This window comes from Schistocerca piceifrons, chromosome 3, assembly GCF_021461385.2.
Source record: "Schistocerca piceifrons isolate TAMUIC-IGC-003096 chromosome 3, iqSchPice1.1, whole genome shotgun sequence".
Taxonomy (NCBI): Eukaryota; Metazoa; Arthropoda; class Insecta; order Orthoptera; family Acrididae; genus Schistocerca; species Schistocerca piceifrons.
The window spans coordinates 735,857,880-735,874,308 of record NC_060140.1 but is presented as its reverse complement, the minus strand read 5'-3'; the positions used below and the strand labels follow the sequence as shown (position 1 = coordinate 735,874,308).

The following is a 16,429-nucleotide window of genomic DNA, read 5'->3' as shown; positions in this document are numbered from 1 at the left end:
GCACTTGCTTTTGAGAGTATATTCCTTTTAAGTTGGCCTGGAATTTCTTCTGTGAACCAGACTGAAACTAATTGAGAGCTGGATGTGACCCACGGGCCGCAGGTTGTTCACTGAGTGATAGATGTATACTTTTATGACTTTCCAAATCAGTTGTTTCCTTTATCTCTCATCCCCCCTTCCTCCCCACTTTTGCTCCAGTTCCTCCTTTATGTACTCTCACTACAAGCCATGGAATCACTAATTATTTGCTTTAGTTTTCAGTTTCTTTCTCTAGTTTATTCTTAAATGTAAACTTATTCCTGACACACCTTACATTGTATGGGTCACCAAAGAATCTATTCTTCTTAGTATATTCTAACCCCACACCCCCTTCCCGGCATATTTTCCCCATTTTCAGCCTACTACTAATTAACTGAAACACTTGCCACAGTGATCTGTAGTTCTGAATAATAGCTATAATAGTCAATAATAATAATAGAAAAGATTCTTCTACTTGCTGTTCTTTTTTCATTAATTGTGAGTGAAGTATAGTAAAGCATACTTGGAGACTATTGGGAAAATGTGAGATATTGATACAAAATATGGTATTGTGGGGATGTAAGAGAGAGGGTGGAGGTCATTTTAAACAATTCACAGGTTTGCGTTGTATAAAAAATCTTTTTTCTGCCAAGTTTTGAGCTCTTTAGACAGCATGTCAACAAACCTGTAAAAATGCACATTTGGCAGTAGCTGTATAAATGCTTGTTTAGAACATTTTGACACAGGTATTAATTTTGAAGCCAACACACATGTTATTTGCCTCTGCTGCTGAAAACATTTTCACAAATACTAATGGAAAAATCTTTCTTGTGCATGTTTCTTTTACCTAAAGTTGAAAACTCCAATATACATGAACACAAGTTCAGAGAACTACAGTAGAAAGCTTCAGCAAAACAAACAAGTGTTACAGCACATTCATGAGGAGTAATGTTTTGTCATTAGTATAAATTATTTCTCTCTCTTAAATTGACCAGTTACTGATATTTTTATTGTATTTGATTCTCAAGACAAACTTTTTACATTATTATGAAAGAAACAGAAGTTAAATATCTTTAAATACTATAGTACTTCTAATTAATCTTCACAGGAAACAAAATGTCCGGTGCCATTCTGTTTGAACATCAAACATAAGCTGAAGCAGCAGCAACTCCAGCAAAGATTGCAGCAAGCACATCTGCTACGAAGGCGCATGGCAGCAATGAACACTAGGACAACATTACCTGTTGGTCCACTACCAGGTAGTTCAGGGGCAGCAGGGGTGCTTGGTGCTGGTGGTGCAGGTTCAGCAGTTAGTCCAGTGGGTGTTCTTGGGCCAGCAACATCAGGTGCTGGCATGGTAGTTGGTTTGCAGCCTCCACATCAACCAGGCATTGGTTTGAAACCAGGTGCACAGACTCCCAATGCCAACGTCCTGCAGGTTGTAAAACAGGTAAACTATAATGAATAACCCCAATTTTCTTCATCCTTTCTTTTTTTTATTATTAAAAAATAGAAAACTTCTAATTTGCATACCTATGTCACTTTTTGTTTCTGCTGCTCGAAGTTATCCATGATGTATACCAAATCAAATGCAAATTAACTTTTTGTTTGGGTTACGGGTATATATTTTAAGTATAAAAAATTGTTACTTGAAGGTGTGTTCTAACTATAGGTCCAAGAAGAGGCTGCAAGACAACAGGCACCTCATGCTCAAGTGGGGTATGGGAAAGGAAATCCTCCAGGTGTTGTCACTCAGGCAATGGCTCAAGTTATGCCACCTCCTCAGATACAAAGAGCTATGGGTCAAATGGGTCCTAACCCCGCTACTCACCTTATGCCTATGGATCAGTGGACTCCAAGGTATTTTTTTTATATATATATAATTTTTTTATCCGTAATGAAATAATACTGCTGCATCAACAAACTTAAATCCCAAATGTATGGTTAATGTTTTCTGTTATGAATTTCTTTACTCAAGCAATGCAATGTTCATTTTATAGCTGAAACCTGTTATTATTATTATTATTATTATTATTATTATTATTATACCAGTACAAATTATAATATTGCTTACATAAATAGTTGTTTGCAGAGGCAAGTAACAGCAAAACCAATTGTTATGTAGTTGTAGTAGTAGTAGTAGTAGTAGTAGTTGTTGTTGTTGTGATGATGATGATGATGATGATGGATGATGATGATGATGATAAATTGGACAGAAATTTATTGATGGCGTGTTGCTGATATTTTGAAACGGTTCATAAAGGTTAACTGTATTTTAGGTGTGTGTGTGTGTGTGTGTGTGTGTGTGTGTGTGTGTGTGTGTCCAATTGTAAAGCTTATTATGCCCCATCTGTCCAAAAAGTTGGGAAACTAGAGTAATAAAAAAATTGAGAAGAGTGAAGATGGTGCTTCAAATGCTTCAGGTGTTCTACATAATCTCGTTCCACTTCAGTGCAATATGCAGACCATTCGTACAGCCATGTGAAACTTCACAAAATTTGACTTGTAGGACATCCCCAACTGAGAGGTGTGATTAATAGAATGACATGCTTCAGTTTTAACAACAGTTTATTCAATCCATGAGCAGTTTCGGGAAGTTAAAATCCCATTTCATGTTGTATGAAAAGAAACTGTAACATACAGAACAGGGGGAGAGAAATCTAACAACATATCTGGAAAAACCATAGCAAACGCTCCAAGCCACTGCATCTTGGGCAGGACTAGAAAAAAAAATAAGAGCAGAGGACATGACAACCTAAAAATGTAACATTCAGAAGGGCAGGATGAAAGAAATAGGAACCAAAACCAAACTTGTACTCACATTGTCCACCATCGAGCAGCCGCGCTATGGACAGCAGGAAGGACAGAGCAGAATGCCACATTGTAGGTCTAGAGATGCGCAGAGGTGCAGGTACAAACATTGTGTGTGAGAAAGTAGACTGAAATTGGTATTAACAAAGATATGGTAAATCAGGCCAGACTGATCGTAGTGGTTACAATACTTTTAAGTAAAAGGATAATAAAACTTAGGGCTGCTGTGACCAAGCAGTTCTAGGTGCTTCAGTCCAGAACAGCACTGCTGCTACGGTCACAGGTTCGAATCCTGCCTCAGGCATGGATGTGTGTGATGTCATTAGGTTAGTTAGGTTTAAGTAGTTCTAAGTCTAGGGAACTGATGGCCTCAGATGTTAAGTCCCATAGTGCTTAGAGCCATTTGAACCATTTTAACCATTAAACAAGCTGTGATTGACCATCAAGGTAGGTAACTCACAGACATGTAAAAATGTGTGATGTATTAGGTAACAAGGCAATGGTACACACACAAAATGAATGAACAGGGGATAAACCATGATAAAAAGTAGTAGTAACAAAATACCAAGTAAATCGTCGTAACATATCTAGGATATGTTATGGGCTTAAGTGACATAAATTAAAATGTATTAAAACTATAATTTGAAAAAAATCTAAAATGTAAGTGTAGCAGTGTGAGCAGCAAAATAACAAACAACATGATCAGGCTGAGTGCTTTGCTTTATACGAAGGAGTAATGATATGGAAAGGAGGTTAAGAGGCAAAACAGACGAGTGGGTGCTTAGAAAAATAGGCCTGAACATGTAATATATTATTTAACGAAAACACAAGTTACAACACCGCTTGTTCATTTAGTGTACATAGTGATTTTTGGTTCAAATTACATAAAATTTCAATTTTCCGTAAATTGAGGACACGACCTTTCAGCTGTAGATGGAGGATACAAGTTATTATTTATGTCTGGGATAGAGTGTTTATATGCTCTGAGGTGGTTAGTTAATGCAGATCTTGAATTAAGTAAGGCCTGATGTTCTTTGAACCAAATAACGAATATACACACTATTTGTCCAAGATAAAAGCATTGGTAGTCATCACAACTACTCTGGTAAACACTTGGCAATGTGTGGGATTTGAACCAGAATAGCAGAATCCACTATATACACTAAGTGAGCAAACATTAGATTTCGGTCCACACACACACACACACACACACACACACACACACACACACACACACACACACACACACAAATAAGCAAGAACACCTCACACACATGACCACTACCTTCAGCAGCTCTGATTAGAATTACATTTTAGACTTTGTTTTTTAATAATGGCTTTTAAACATTTGATTTTACATCACTTTAGCCTGTTGTGTATCCTACATATGTTATGATGATTTGCTTAGTATAATTTTTATTACCATTTTATTTTATCATTGTTTATTGCAGTTTTTTATCCCCTGTTCATCCATTTTGTGTATGTACCATTTGCCTTGTTGCTTAATACATCACATATTTGTACATGTCTGTGAGTTACCTAACTTGACGGTCTACTACAGCTTGTTTATCTTTTATTATCCTTTTAATCAACACATTTCAATAGCTAACACATTTCAATAGCTCAGACAAGTCAGTTCTGATTTACCATATCTTTGCTAATACCAATGTCAGTTAATTTCCTCTCGTGCACTGTTCATGGTCCTCTGCTCAGTCCTAGTAGCTTCCGTAGTGTGCTCTATGGTGGTCAGTGTGGGTACAATGTTTGGTTTTGGTTCCTTTTAATTTTGTCTTACCCTTCTGTTCATTACATTTTTAGGGCCTGTTTCATTATTAGGCTCTCTTCTCTTCTTCTTTTTTTTTTTTTTTTTTTTTTCTTTTTTCCTTCTCTCTCTCTCTCTCTCTCTCAGTCCACCCAAAATGCAGTAACTTGGAGACTTCACACTGAGTGGCCTGAGGGTTTGTTATGCATATTGAGCAAGTACAGTATGTGAGTCACTTTGCTTCCTAAGTTTATTCTCCTGTTTTTTCCAGGGATGTTGCACTATATTTCCCCACTCCTCTACTTCAGTATGTTACAGATTTTACTACACACACCTGTAGCTGGGATTTTAACGTCCCAAGACCTGTCGTGGATTGATTAAATAATTATTACAACTGATGTGAATGGCATTCTATTAATCATGTAAAATTGTTAAAAAAAAGTCTTTCTTTGGGATGATATTCAATCTGTGTGTCATATTCACACCTTCTTAGAGATGTTGTTGAACTTGTGCATCACATTCCCACCTTCTTCAGTCTTGGTGAACAATCAGAGACCTATTTTGCATTTTTGTAATTTTGTGATCGGTTTGTATCGATAATGTGAAGTCTCATCATCTGTGATTGTTTTTCCCAGAAAAGAATTGTATTTGTTTTTCATTTCAATTAGCTCCACACATCATTTTTGTTTGAAAGCCAGGGTGAGTGCGACAGCCTGTGTCCTGGCTGAACACAGAGTCATTAAAATCTTTCACCTCCCACTACACACACAACAGGTCAATGAACTCGGACCCGTGTGCTCTACGAGAGGCGCTTCATAGGGTGGCCCTGCTATTTTGCACAAGGTCTATTTATGACACATGCTTTCATACTGATGGTGCACAAACCCTGATGTATGTCTGTCTACCACCACAGTCAGCCATACTAATTGTGAACATAAAAGTTTCTTGTAGTCGAACAAAAGTGGTATGTGACAGTCTCAGGCAATCCAGATACGTTCTCACGGAAAATAGGATAGTCTATGTAATTTTAAATGTGTCTATTGGCAGTTTTGACATTTCTGCTGAAGGTGAAGAAATACCATTATTTTGCAAAACTTGCGTTTTTTTCCCCACAGCATTACACCACCATGTAACAAGATATTATCATTCAGGCTATGATCACTTGCATGGCAAATACATGGTACAGTTTCTTTGTCATGCTAGACTCCAAGCGTTCTTAAAACATAACTGTATTTACTCAACCTCTTTTTGGTAGTTCCACATGTTGTTTGCTTGTTAAATAATAATCTATCCAAACTCGTAGAAAGTTTGTGTAAGATATTTGTTAAGTGCTATAGCTTCCCTAGTTCTTCGAATACATTGCTTCTTTATTTTGTTCTTACTTCTCTAAAACTCATCCATAAAACTTTTGTCTCATAAAAACTCAGGTATTGCCAGCAGGGTACACAGTAACCATTGGGAATTAATGTACAGATAAACCATCACATGGAGTCAGTTTTTTTGTTTATTACATGTACTTGATTGTTCAGTGAGAAGGACACCGGGCAAAGGCAGTAAAATCTCAGATCTCCAACTTCAACCAGTCTCTCTTCCTGTAATTTTTACTTATGTGGCAAGTAGAAGGGCCAAGTATTCTCAAATAATCCCCACTGACTGGAAGAACTGCAACAGAAAATAAAAAACACTATAACTGCCATTTCTTAGGCATACACGATGCGACACTGATAACCTTAGCGTTGAGTGCCAGTAAGCTCAAACACACACGGTAATGTGATATGGGTCTCTTACAGACTATACACAGTGCTGCAGTAATTCCACTGGCTGTTTATAATTTATTACTTAAAGGACAGTTATCATTTTCATTGATTTGGGTAACTTACTTTGTTTCAGGCTTATAACTATTTATGCAGACCTGTTCTATTTTGGCTATCCTGTATGACAAAAACAAATAGCTAAAATAGTAATGTAATATTTAGTGTTGCTTATCAGGATGATCCAACCTGTTCCACTATTTGGTTGTTTCATCATGAACCATCACACAGCAGAAAGGTTATGTAAATGAGAGAAATGTTGTGCCATAGAGTGACATCAATACTGAAACATGGAGAGAGTTGCATAAAAGTCAGTTTTATTTTCTTGAAACTAGCTGTTCATTAAGACAATGAAATAAGAAATTCTTACTTGGTTTTCAGATATGCGGCTCAAGGATTGCCACAGAATCCAGGATTGAGGCAGCCATCACCTCAGTTGATCCAGCAGCAGCAGCAGCCACAACAAGTTGTTCAAGTCACACCTCAGGCACCCCAGTTGGCTGGTCTTGGTCCAGGGGGGCACTTAGGTATTCGTAGTGCTCCTGGTGTCGCAACACAGGGTGCAGCTGGGGGACCTGGAACTGGTTTACAAAAGCAGGCCCTCCAGCAACTGTTGCAAACACTTAAGTCACCAAACACTCCAGAGCAACAGCAACAGATCCTCCAGATTCTCAAAAGCAATCCACAGCTGATGGCAGCATTCATCAAACAACGGCAGGCATACCAAAACCAGCAGCAGCAACAAGCTGCTGCAGCACAAGCTGCAGCTGCTCAACAACAGGCAGCAGTTACTGGGGCAAATACTGGTGTTCTTGCAACTGGACAGCAACAGCAGTTGCAGCATCTAATGTCCCAACAGCAGCAGCAGCAGCAACAACAACAGCAACAACAGCAGCAGCAGGTAGCAGCTGCAGGTCGAATGCAGCAGATGCAAGCCATGCTTGGCCAAACAACGCCAGCCACACCGCACCATTGGTACAAGCAGCAACAGCAGCAGCAACAACAACAACAACAACAGCAGCAGCAGCAGCAGCAACAACAGCAGCAGTTACTGGCCATGCAGAGACATCAATCTTTTTCACAGCCTCCTGCACCTGTTTATGGACAACAGCAGCAGAGGCCTCGGCAACAGCATTTAGTTGGTGCATATGCAGGTGCCGGCTTCCCCACAGTGCCCGAACAACAGCCAGCACAGTATCAGCAACAGCAGCAGCAACAACAGCAACAGCAGCAGCCCCCTTTGAAACCCACACCTCCACCAGCACCATCACCACAAGGTGTTATGGGCCCACCAGGTGGAGCTGTGCAGTTGATGCAGGCTGTGCGATCCCCTCCACCGATTCGTTCCCCTCAGCCGAACCCTAGTCCGCGGCCAGTCCCATCACCTCGAAATCAACCAGTGCCATCTCCTCGTGGTGGTGGCCCTGTGCCTTCACCTCACCACCATCATTCACAGCCAACACACTCTCCAGCTCATGAACTAACGGGGGGAGAAATGATGCTTACACAGGGACACGGGCCTGTCGCACACCACCCTTCCCCAGTTGCTGGTGCAAATGGTCAGGGTCCAAGTGACTCCAATGAAGTACCACCAATGACTCCTCAGGACAAGCTTACTAAGTTTGTGGAACAGTTGTAGTAGTACCAGTGTAGTAAAATGTACTTAAATTTTGTTGTGTCCCAATTTTCGTACGATAAAAGCAACATATACTTTCATGAAAGTTTGGAAGTATGTGGCAAGCTTTTTGATGGGGGAAAAGTATTAAATCCCGGTTGCACAGTAACCGTGACGTGTTTTGTGAAAACTGTTCATGTGTACAGTTCCCGTACGGTGCATTATATTACAGTATAAAGATAGAGAATTACCAGGTGCATCCTAATATCCACTGTGTCCTGTGTGTAGTGTAGTTGTATAAATAAAAATGTACAATGTGTGGAACCTGCGCCATCCCCTCCCTCCACAACCCTGCATTATTTTATTTAACAGACTTTGAACCATACTGATCCCAAAGCTGAGGAAGGAAAAACAGCACTGCCTATTTCACGTTTATCTTGCTGTGGACACCATCTGCGTGTGGTGATATTTCAGTAGTTGTAAATAGTCAATGAATGAAATTAGTTTATCAGGGAAGGGAAGGGGGAGGCACTGTGAACTTTGTAAACTGTATGAATTATTGGCTTAGCAAGGCTGTGTTTTGTTTCTTTTTTTCTTTGTGCAGACATTAAAGGTGTAATATTAGAACACTGAGATTTGTTGCATAATAAAGCATCTGAACAAATAGTAAATATCTGTAATGTTCAAAGTGCAAGAAAGAAACTATACTTCTTAAACTATTAGTAAATTAAATTAATGAAAGAGAATGGACTTTGGTGCATCAAAATGAATAGAATTTGTTAATTTTATTTTACAAAATGAACAAAACAAACAAAAAAAAAAACAGGAAGTGTTATCTTACCTTTCTGAGACATTAATAAAAGTTGAAAAAATGAATATTTCCTGCTATTATAAATCTACATTAACTGCATCAGTCAGGCTGATCTTGTAAAAGTCAGAAATGAAATATTGTGTAATATAAGCTGCAGTACTTTGCCCATGCTTTTTCCTTTGTAAAGGAAAGAAGGCGGTAATAGTAAAATACTTTTTGTTTTCATTTATCACATTTGAATTTATTCAAAGAAAATTTGTATAGTTAGGTGATAAAGAAAGAAAGTAGATTTTGGAGTTCAGAGCAGTAGATATAGAACTGCATTCCCAATCCATAGGACATCCTGCCCAGCAACCCATAGCCAGGTATATCTGGCACATTCTCTCTTAGAAAATTTATTTTAGAAACAATTTCCCTGTTTTCTAGTGACTTGAACAATCACAGATTAAAATTGCAGACTTCATTCCATTCAACAAAAAATTGCCTTGCATTTTCTGTGGAATGTACCTGGAAAAAATGCAGTAATTTGCGTTACAGCATATGCTTGTGCTATGAACAAAGCATGAAGACAACTCTTGGCTTCTGAAGAGCTTTGTCTTTTTTACTACCCCCACCCCTACACCCAGGCAAAATTGCATGAAGAAATATATTGGGAGGACATGAGGTTGCAAATTTTGTATCAGTGTTCACTCCTGTATTGCTCCTTTTACTTTGTGTAGTACTGTGCATTTAAAAGTGCTGCAGAATTCTTACTTTTTATTGTTACTTGTATTATTACTTTTATAATGTTTGTTTTGTTTAAAAAACAGTAGCTCCTTAATTGCTGGTAATAAGAGAAATCTGAAATTTCTTGTTTCCAATACTTTCTGTACTTCCTGCATGTCCATGAGGAGGCAAACGTTGCCCTTTTGGGACAGATATGCCTGTTGTTGTTTTTTTGTTCTTTTTTATTGATCAGTAATGGGACAGAGAGATTTTTGAAATATACATTCAGTGTATGGATCATGAGATCTCTTACGTAGAGTTTTGTAAATCACACAATGAAAATTTTTGGTAACCCTACTACACTGTATAGTTAGTTCTGTGAGTATAATAATGAGAAGGATTTTTCAGTGAGAATGATCTAAATCTCATACATGCATACATATGTTAATTTATGTACAGTTCATATATCTTGCAATATAAGTTCAACAATCAAATTGAAGTGAGATCTCAAATTTTTAATGTTTTTATTTTTGTTTATTTTTATTGAAAGAAATGATGTAATTTAAAGTGTATTGCTGGTGGAGTATAAAATATATTTGTAGCAGGCACAAGGTTGTGATGTTAATAGGGCAGTAAGGACATATATTGTGTCCTAATCTCCCCTCCACCCATGTATTAAAATGACTGTCCAGAAACACTTTAACAATGCCCAACTTGATTGGAAAGGGTATTTCAGTGGCATTAAATTTTTAAGATATTTGCAATGCTGTAAATATTTAAAAAAAGAAAGGACTTTTTTACCCATTAAAAATTCTTTGATGGGCTTACAGAGATTTCATATCTGATACTGATTATGTCATTAAAAGTAGCACAAACAGTAAGAAACTATCCTGTACTAAAGATTTAAAAGAAATATCACTTTTTCTCAGCATTCTTGGTCCTTGATATATTTATTGCCTGTACCCATTTCAGAAACATACGTCTAAAAAAAACTGCGTTGAACAATCATGCCATGGAATAAATATTGCTTTGTGTGTTTCCAGATGTGTTAGCATTTTATGGATGCAGTAGTTTTTATTTCTGTCATTGGTATGTATTATGTTACCAGTAGACACAAAATGTTATTGATGTTCCTGTATGGTAGTGTGCACGTAGTGCCTTACTGTTTAATATATTTTTTAAGTATGATTCTGCTGGTATTTGTGCAAAAGGTCTGTTACATGACATTCAATGAAAATAGTTGAGAGTAGGTTTGCCATTTAATGTACTGATTCTTGGCAAGAGCAGCATAGTGTGGAATTCATTGTGTAATAGTTTGTAGGCAGCTGTGTGCTGCAGGTATTCATGCATGTCATGGTTATTATCTTTGTTCATTTGGGGTATTCAGAAAATTAATTGTGTTTTGTATTATACTTTCGGTTGCTTAAATTTCAGTTAAATGAATTCTTTTTATTCCACATTGTGTTGCTCTTTTTTGCTACAATTTTGCAATGTGAAATAGTATGTTTGTTTAAGAGTGCATGCCCATAATCTTTGCTGTTTGGAACACTTGCTTCTTTTAAGTAGTAATTTTAAGTGTTCTATTTATTGTTGCTATCTTTAAACATAATCAGTGATCAGGTTGTTGAGATCATTCTGTGAAAGCTCTCCAAGTAAATAGTAATTCCTGTACTGTTCTTCAAAGTATCTTAGAGAAATCATTCAAGATTTCTTCAAGACGAAAACAACAGGATCCGATGAGGGTTGATAGCCATTGTATTATAGTTTCTCCAGTATGATAAGTCATTTGTACAAATGCATTATTAAATTAATAAATTTCAGCTATTTATCAATGATCATTTGTTGATTTGTTTAAATTATTTGAGAATAATTTCTGCACAGAAGTTAGCAGTTGGCTGATTTAATGTTCTTCATTAATGTATAGCAGCTCATTCTATAAATGAAAACATTTACTGTTTTCACTAATGCCTTATAGATAATTCTTCTCTTGGTGCAATCTAAGAGACTGTGATATTCTGAGATAAAGGGTCAATTCTTAGTCCACCAGGGCAGAATTCTCATTGAAACTTGTTTATACGGCAGTTGTCATCTATAATTGCGTATAATATGAATATTCACTGCTCTGCACTATACTTCTGCAGATCTTGCAGCATAATGACTTAAGAGTTCTTGTTTTATTGTCTTTGAATGTTGCTAAACCATAATTTGTTGCTTTTGCAAGTATTATTCATTGTCAGTTTAATGGTTTACATTAATTTGGTTTACGGCTGTCTTGCATGAAACACAGTAGCTGTGCTTCTGGCAACACTGTCTCAATTGTACGGGTTATGGTTGTATTTCTGTTCCCTTGGCTGGTGCTGATTTCCTTTTTCTTTGATATGGTTCCTAGTTGATTTTTCACTTCAAAATTTACACAGCACACTAACAAAAAACTTTTTAGGTGCTTCCTTGCTACTGAGCTAATGACGGTGTAATGAATTTCCAATTTCCTTTATTAAGGAAGCATGCTGTTAAATCGATAAAATGTGTATCTCGGGGATAAGAGACAGTATTTTAGTTACACTAGGGTTAACTCTTTTTTTTCCTCATTATGTTAATGTTAGATTTCTACATCAAACACCGAGCGAGGTGGCGCAGTGGTTAGACACTGGACTCGCATTCAGAAGGACGACGGCTCAATCCTGCGTCCGGCCATCCTGATTTAGGTTTTCCGTGATTTCCCTAACTCAGTCCAGGCAAATGCTGGGATGGTTCCTCTGGAAGGGCACGGCCAACTTCCTTCCCCATCCTTCCCTAATCCGATGAGACCGATGACCACGCTGTCTGGTCTCCTTCCCCAAACCAACCAACCAATCTACATCAAACACTAATTTTAAAAATGACTGAAAAACTTCAAAGGGAAAGATGATAGATGTATGATTCCACAGTCAGATCCTTTGCTCATAATGCAAGTGGAATTTAGTAATTGAAATATTATAATCTTTTCTGTTTCATTTCTCTCTGTTTCCCATCCATGTTAAATTTCAGATCACTGCCCTCAGTTTGCTGGTTTTCTGTACCTTCACTGGACTTGCGTAGGTCTTTCCTGGTCAATCTCCATTGTATGTTCCTCAATTTTGTCTTTGTCTATGGGTTGTGTTAAGAGTTTGGTGCCAAGTGTGGAGAAAGCAAAGGGCAATAAGAGAATATTTACATGACCTCCATGGTAAGGAACAGTGAGGTATGATAGCAAATCTGAATGCTTAAAATTTAGTGCACATTTCTATAAAATTAATTTATTGTAAATAAAGTAATAAGTTCATGAGAATATTTAACTCAAAGATAAAAGTTGGAGAAAGTTCACAGAAATGCAGATTTCAAATCCTGGCCAGTGCACACTGCTTCAAATTCCGCATATTTTTTATTTATTTATTTATTTATTTATTTATTTTTTTTTTACACACATCACTCCACCTGAATGTTGAATGGGTCCTGAGACACCATCAACATCTTACCACCTGCTTTTCAAAAATGAGCAGTCAACAAGACAGCTGTTAAGAGGCCTTTCAGTATCTATATTTTAAGCTCCTGGGTAAGTGTTACAAGAGACTGTCTAGAGGGAAGTAAGAGTACACAGAGATACATGATTGGCATCAGTAAGTGGGATATGTGAAAATTGGCTGCAAGCTTATGAAGACAGGTGATGCTCTTAGAGAAGGAGATAATAGAAAGAACTGTGAAGTTGGACCAAAATAAAATGGGCATGTGACAGTGGACAAAATCTCATTCTGAAACCTCTGTTTATAGATGCAAGGGTCCCAATGACACATTTGACTAATAGTGGTTCCAGTACTTTTTGTATGGTGTAGTAAAATGGGTTGACAATGACTTTGCATTATTATTACTGGAAACTAAAGGGGGCTGTGGGACAACAGGAATGCCTTTTGAGGTAAAAAATTCTGTGACGGAAGTGTCCATGTGGTATGGGGTGCTGTCATGACACAGCTTCCATTTGTCTCCAATGTCCGGTCTCTCTCGATTCTTCCTTATCCTTAGCCTTTCAAGACCATCTTGTAAAACACTTGGTTGGCAGTTTGCCCTGGAGGAACAAATTATTGATGCGCAGTACTCCTACTATCTAAAAAGTAAATCAGCATTGTTTTGAGCTTTGATTTGGTCATTTGAACTTTATTCAGTCAAGGAGATGTCTCGGTGTGCCACTCCTCACTTTGATGTTTTGCCTCGGAATTGTACAAAAAAAAAAAAAAAACAGGAATCCATCTCTGATCACACAACCAGACCATTTGTGGTCATTGTCAGTACTCTCAAGATGATAAATGCATGTTTTTTCAATTGCCCTTCTACTCAGTTGTGAGGTTTTACGATGGCATTCTGGTACAAATCTTGTGCGAGTGCAAAACTTGGTCATAATTTGATTTACAGTGAAAGTGTTTCAGTCAACAGACCACCCGTCATCATCTTTGCTAAACAGCAGTCTGATCTCACAAGAGCATGCACACATTCGACGTTTTTGTCGGTTTTGAAAGTTGAAGGTCTCCTTGAGTGAAATTCGTCTTGCAATATGCTCTTGACCTTCCAGAAATTATTGTGACAGTGAAAAATGTTGCCCTCTTGATGAGGAATGTTTCCCATAGGCCTGCTTTAACTTTTTGAAAGTGATACTTACCCAAAGTTTAACACAAAAGTTGATGGCATAATGTTATGAAAATGGAGCAGCACAATTTTGAGTAACACACAAAAACACAACTTTTTGCATGGGGCTCTCAGCTCTCAAAAGTTGCATGATGGCTGTACGGAGCTGAAACTCAAATTTAGCATCTGGGAGGTTTGAATTCACTGATGTACACAAGTAGAACAACACAGCATTGCCAAATTGCCCAAATTGTTGTCAGTCCCATTACTTTTCTCTCACACCTCATATACTTCCTGTAACCCCCATGACCTCAACCTTGGCTAGTCCCTTTTCTTCACCCACCTATCCCTTTCACTGCTCTTACTCCAGCACTACACAGTTTTCTATTCCACCAGTGCACTCATAAGTCTTCTTCACCTCCTCTACTTCTCTCCTGCCCCTCCTCCTCCCAAACCTCTCAATTGCACCCAGCGGCCCTACTCTGCCCCCACCATGTCCCTACACCTTCCCCACCCCTACCTTGCTGTCCCCCCTTAACTCCACTTCCTTTGGACCACTACTGTCATCAAGAACAGTTGTGCGCAGTCCGGCCTCAGCGGCCAGACAGGTGTGTGTGTGTGTGTGTGTGTGTGTGTGTGTGTGTGCGCGCGCGCGCGCAGGACAGGCCAAAATGAGTACAACATAATATTGTCACTACTTTCATGCATTATGCAGCACAGATGTTGAAAAGGCATTTTACTTGAGCCCCTTTACTCTGTTACATGGAAAGCACACTTCAGCTCAACAGGTAACTCATTTCCATTGCTTCTCTATCCACTGAATTCAAAACTATGTGTTGTTATTTGTGAATGATGGTTAGTTGTGTGGATTGTCTGCCTTTGAATCAGACTGGCAACTATATGACATGGTGTCCCTCAAAGTACAAGACTTCCCTAAACCTTGAATTCCATAGACACTGTGCTTCTAGATTGTTCTCTATTTATTTGTGAAGAGCAGGCATCTAAATCCACATATTTGGCCAAGAGATGAATATACAAAACCTTTTAGTATAACAGCAGTTATTCATCCATTTACATCGAGCAACAATGACACCATTGTATGAACAACTGATGAGTCTCATGATTTATTTGATGTTTATTTCCAGTCAAACTTGTATAGAGTGGGTGGGTTTCCATTTTCTAGCACAAGGAATTGATTCAGTCCTCTGCCTCCCTAGCACATTTATATTCTTTATATTGTCTTCCGAGCATGCTGTGTGACCTAGGGTTAGTCATTCCCTTAGTATCTGGGTGGTCATTGTTTTTTGCAGCCAAAGTACTGTGATATGAAATTGCAGGATCAGGGAAGAACTTGAGCTATTATGTCAGTACTTTGTACCAACAAGTTCATTATGTTGTTTCAAGTTGAAAGTCACTCCAAACATAAAGTACATTAATTTGAAGTTGAACCACAGTTCTCGAGCAATATAGCATTTATCACATAGTGCTGGTGTAAGACACGGCAATTTGTAATATACAGGGTGTTACAAAAAGGTACGGCCAAACTTTCAGGAAACATTCCTCACACACAAAGAAAGAAAATATGTTATGTGGACACGTGTCCGGAAACGCTTACTTTTCATGTTAGAGATCATTTTATTACTTCTCTTCAAATCACATTAATCATGGAATGGAAACACACAGCAACAGAACGTACCAGCGTGACTTCAAACACTTTTGTTACAGGAAATGTTCAAAATGTCCTCCGTTAGCGAGGATACATGCATCCACCCTCCGTCGCATGGAATCCCTGATGCGCTGATGCAGCGCTGGAGAATGGCATTGTATCACAGCCGTCCACAACACGAGCACAAAGAGTCTCTACATTTGGTACCGGGGTTGCGTAGACAAGAGCTTTCAAATGCCCCCATAAATGAAAGTCAAAAGGGTTGAGGTCAGGAGAGTGTGGAGGGCATGGAATTGGTCCACCTGTACCAATCCATTGGTCACCAATTCTGTTGTTGAGAAGCGTACAAACACTTTGACTGAAATGTGCAGGAGCTCCATCGTGCATGAACCACATGTTGTGTCGTACTTGTAAAGGCACATGTTATAGCAGCACAGGTAGAGTATCCCGTATGAAATCATGATAATGTGCTCCATTGAGCGTAGGTGGAAGAACATGGGGCCCAATCAATACATCACCAACAATGCCTGCCCAAACATTCACAGAAAATCTGTGTTGATGACGTGACTGCACAATTGGGTGCGGATTCTCGTCAGCC

At 38.4% G+C, this 16,429-nt stretch overlaps 1 protein-coding gene across 1 annotated transcript in view; it reads left to right on the top strand.

The window, feature by feature from the left end:
* Nucleotides 1–11,371, top strand: part of LOC124790060 (CREB-binding protein) — a gene marked incomplete in the record, with an annotated part of 157,555 nt that extends 146,184 nt beyond the window's left edge. The window contains 3 exon segments of the mRNA XM_047257622.1: nt 1,127–1,468; nt 1,691–1,878; nt 6,784–11,371. Coding sequence (XP_047113578.1) covers nt 1,127–1,468; nt 1,691–1,878; nt 6,784–8,041 — 1,788 coding nt within the window.
* Between the last annotated feature and the right edge of the window lie 5,058 nt (nt 11,372–16,429).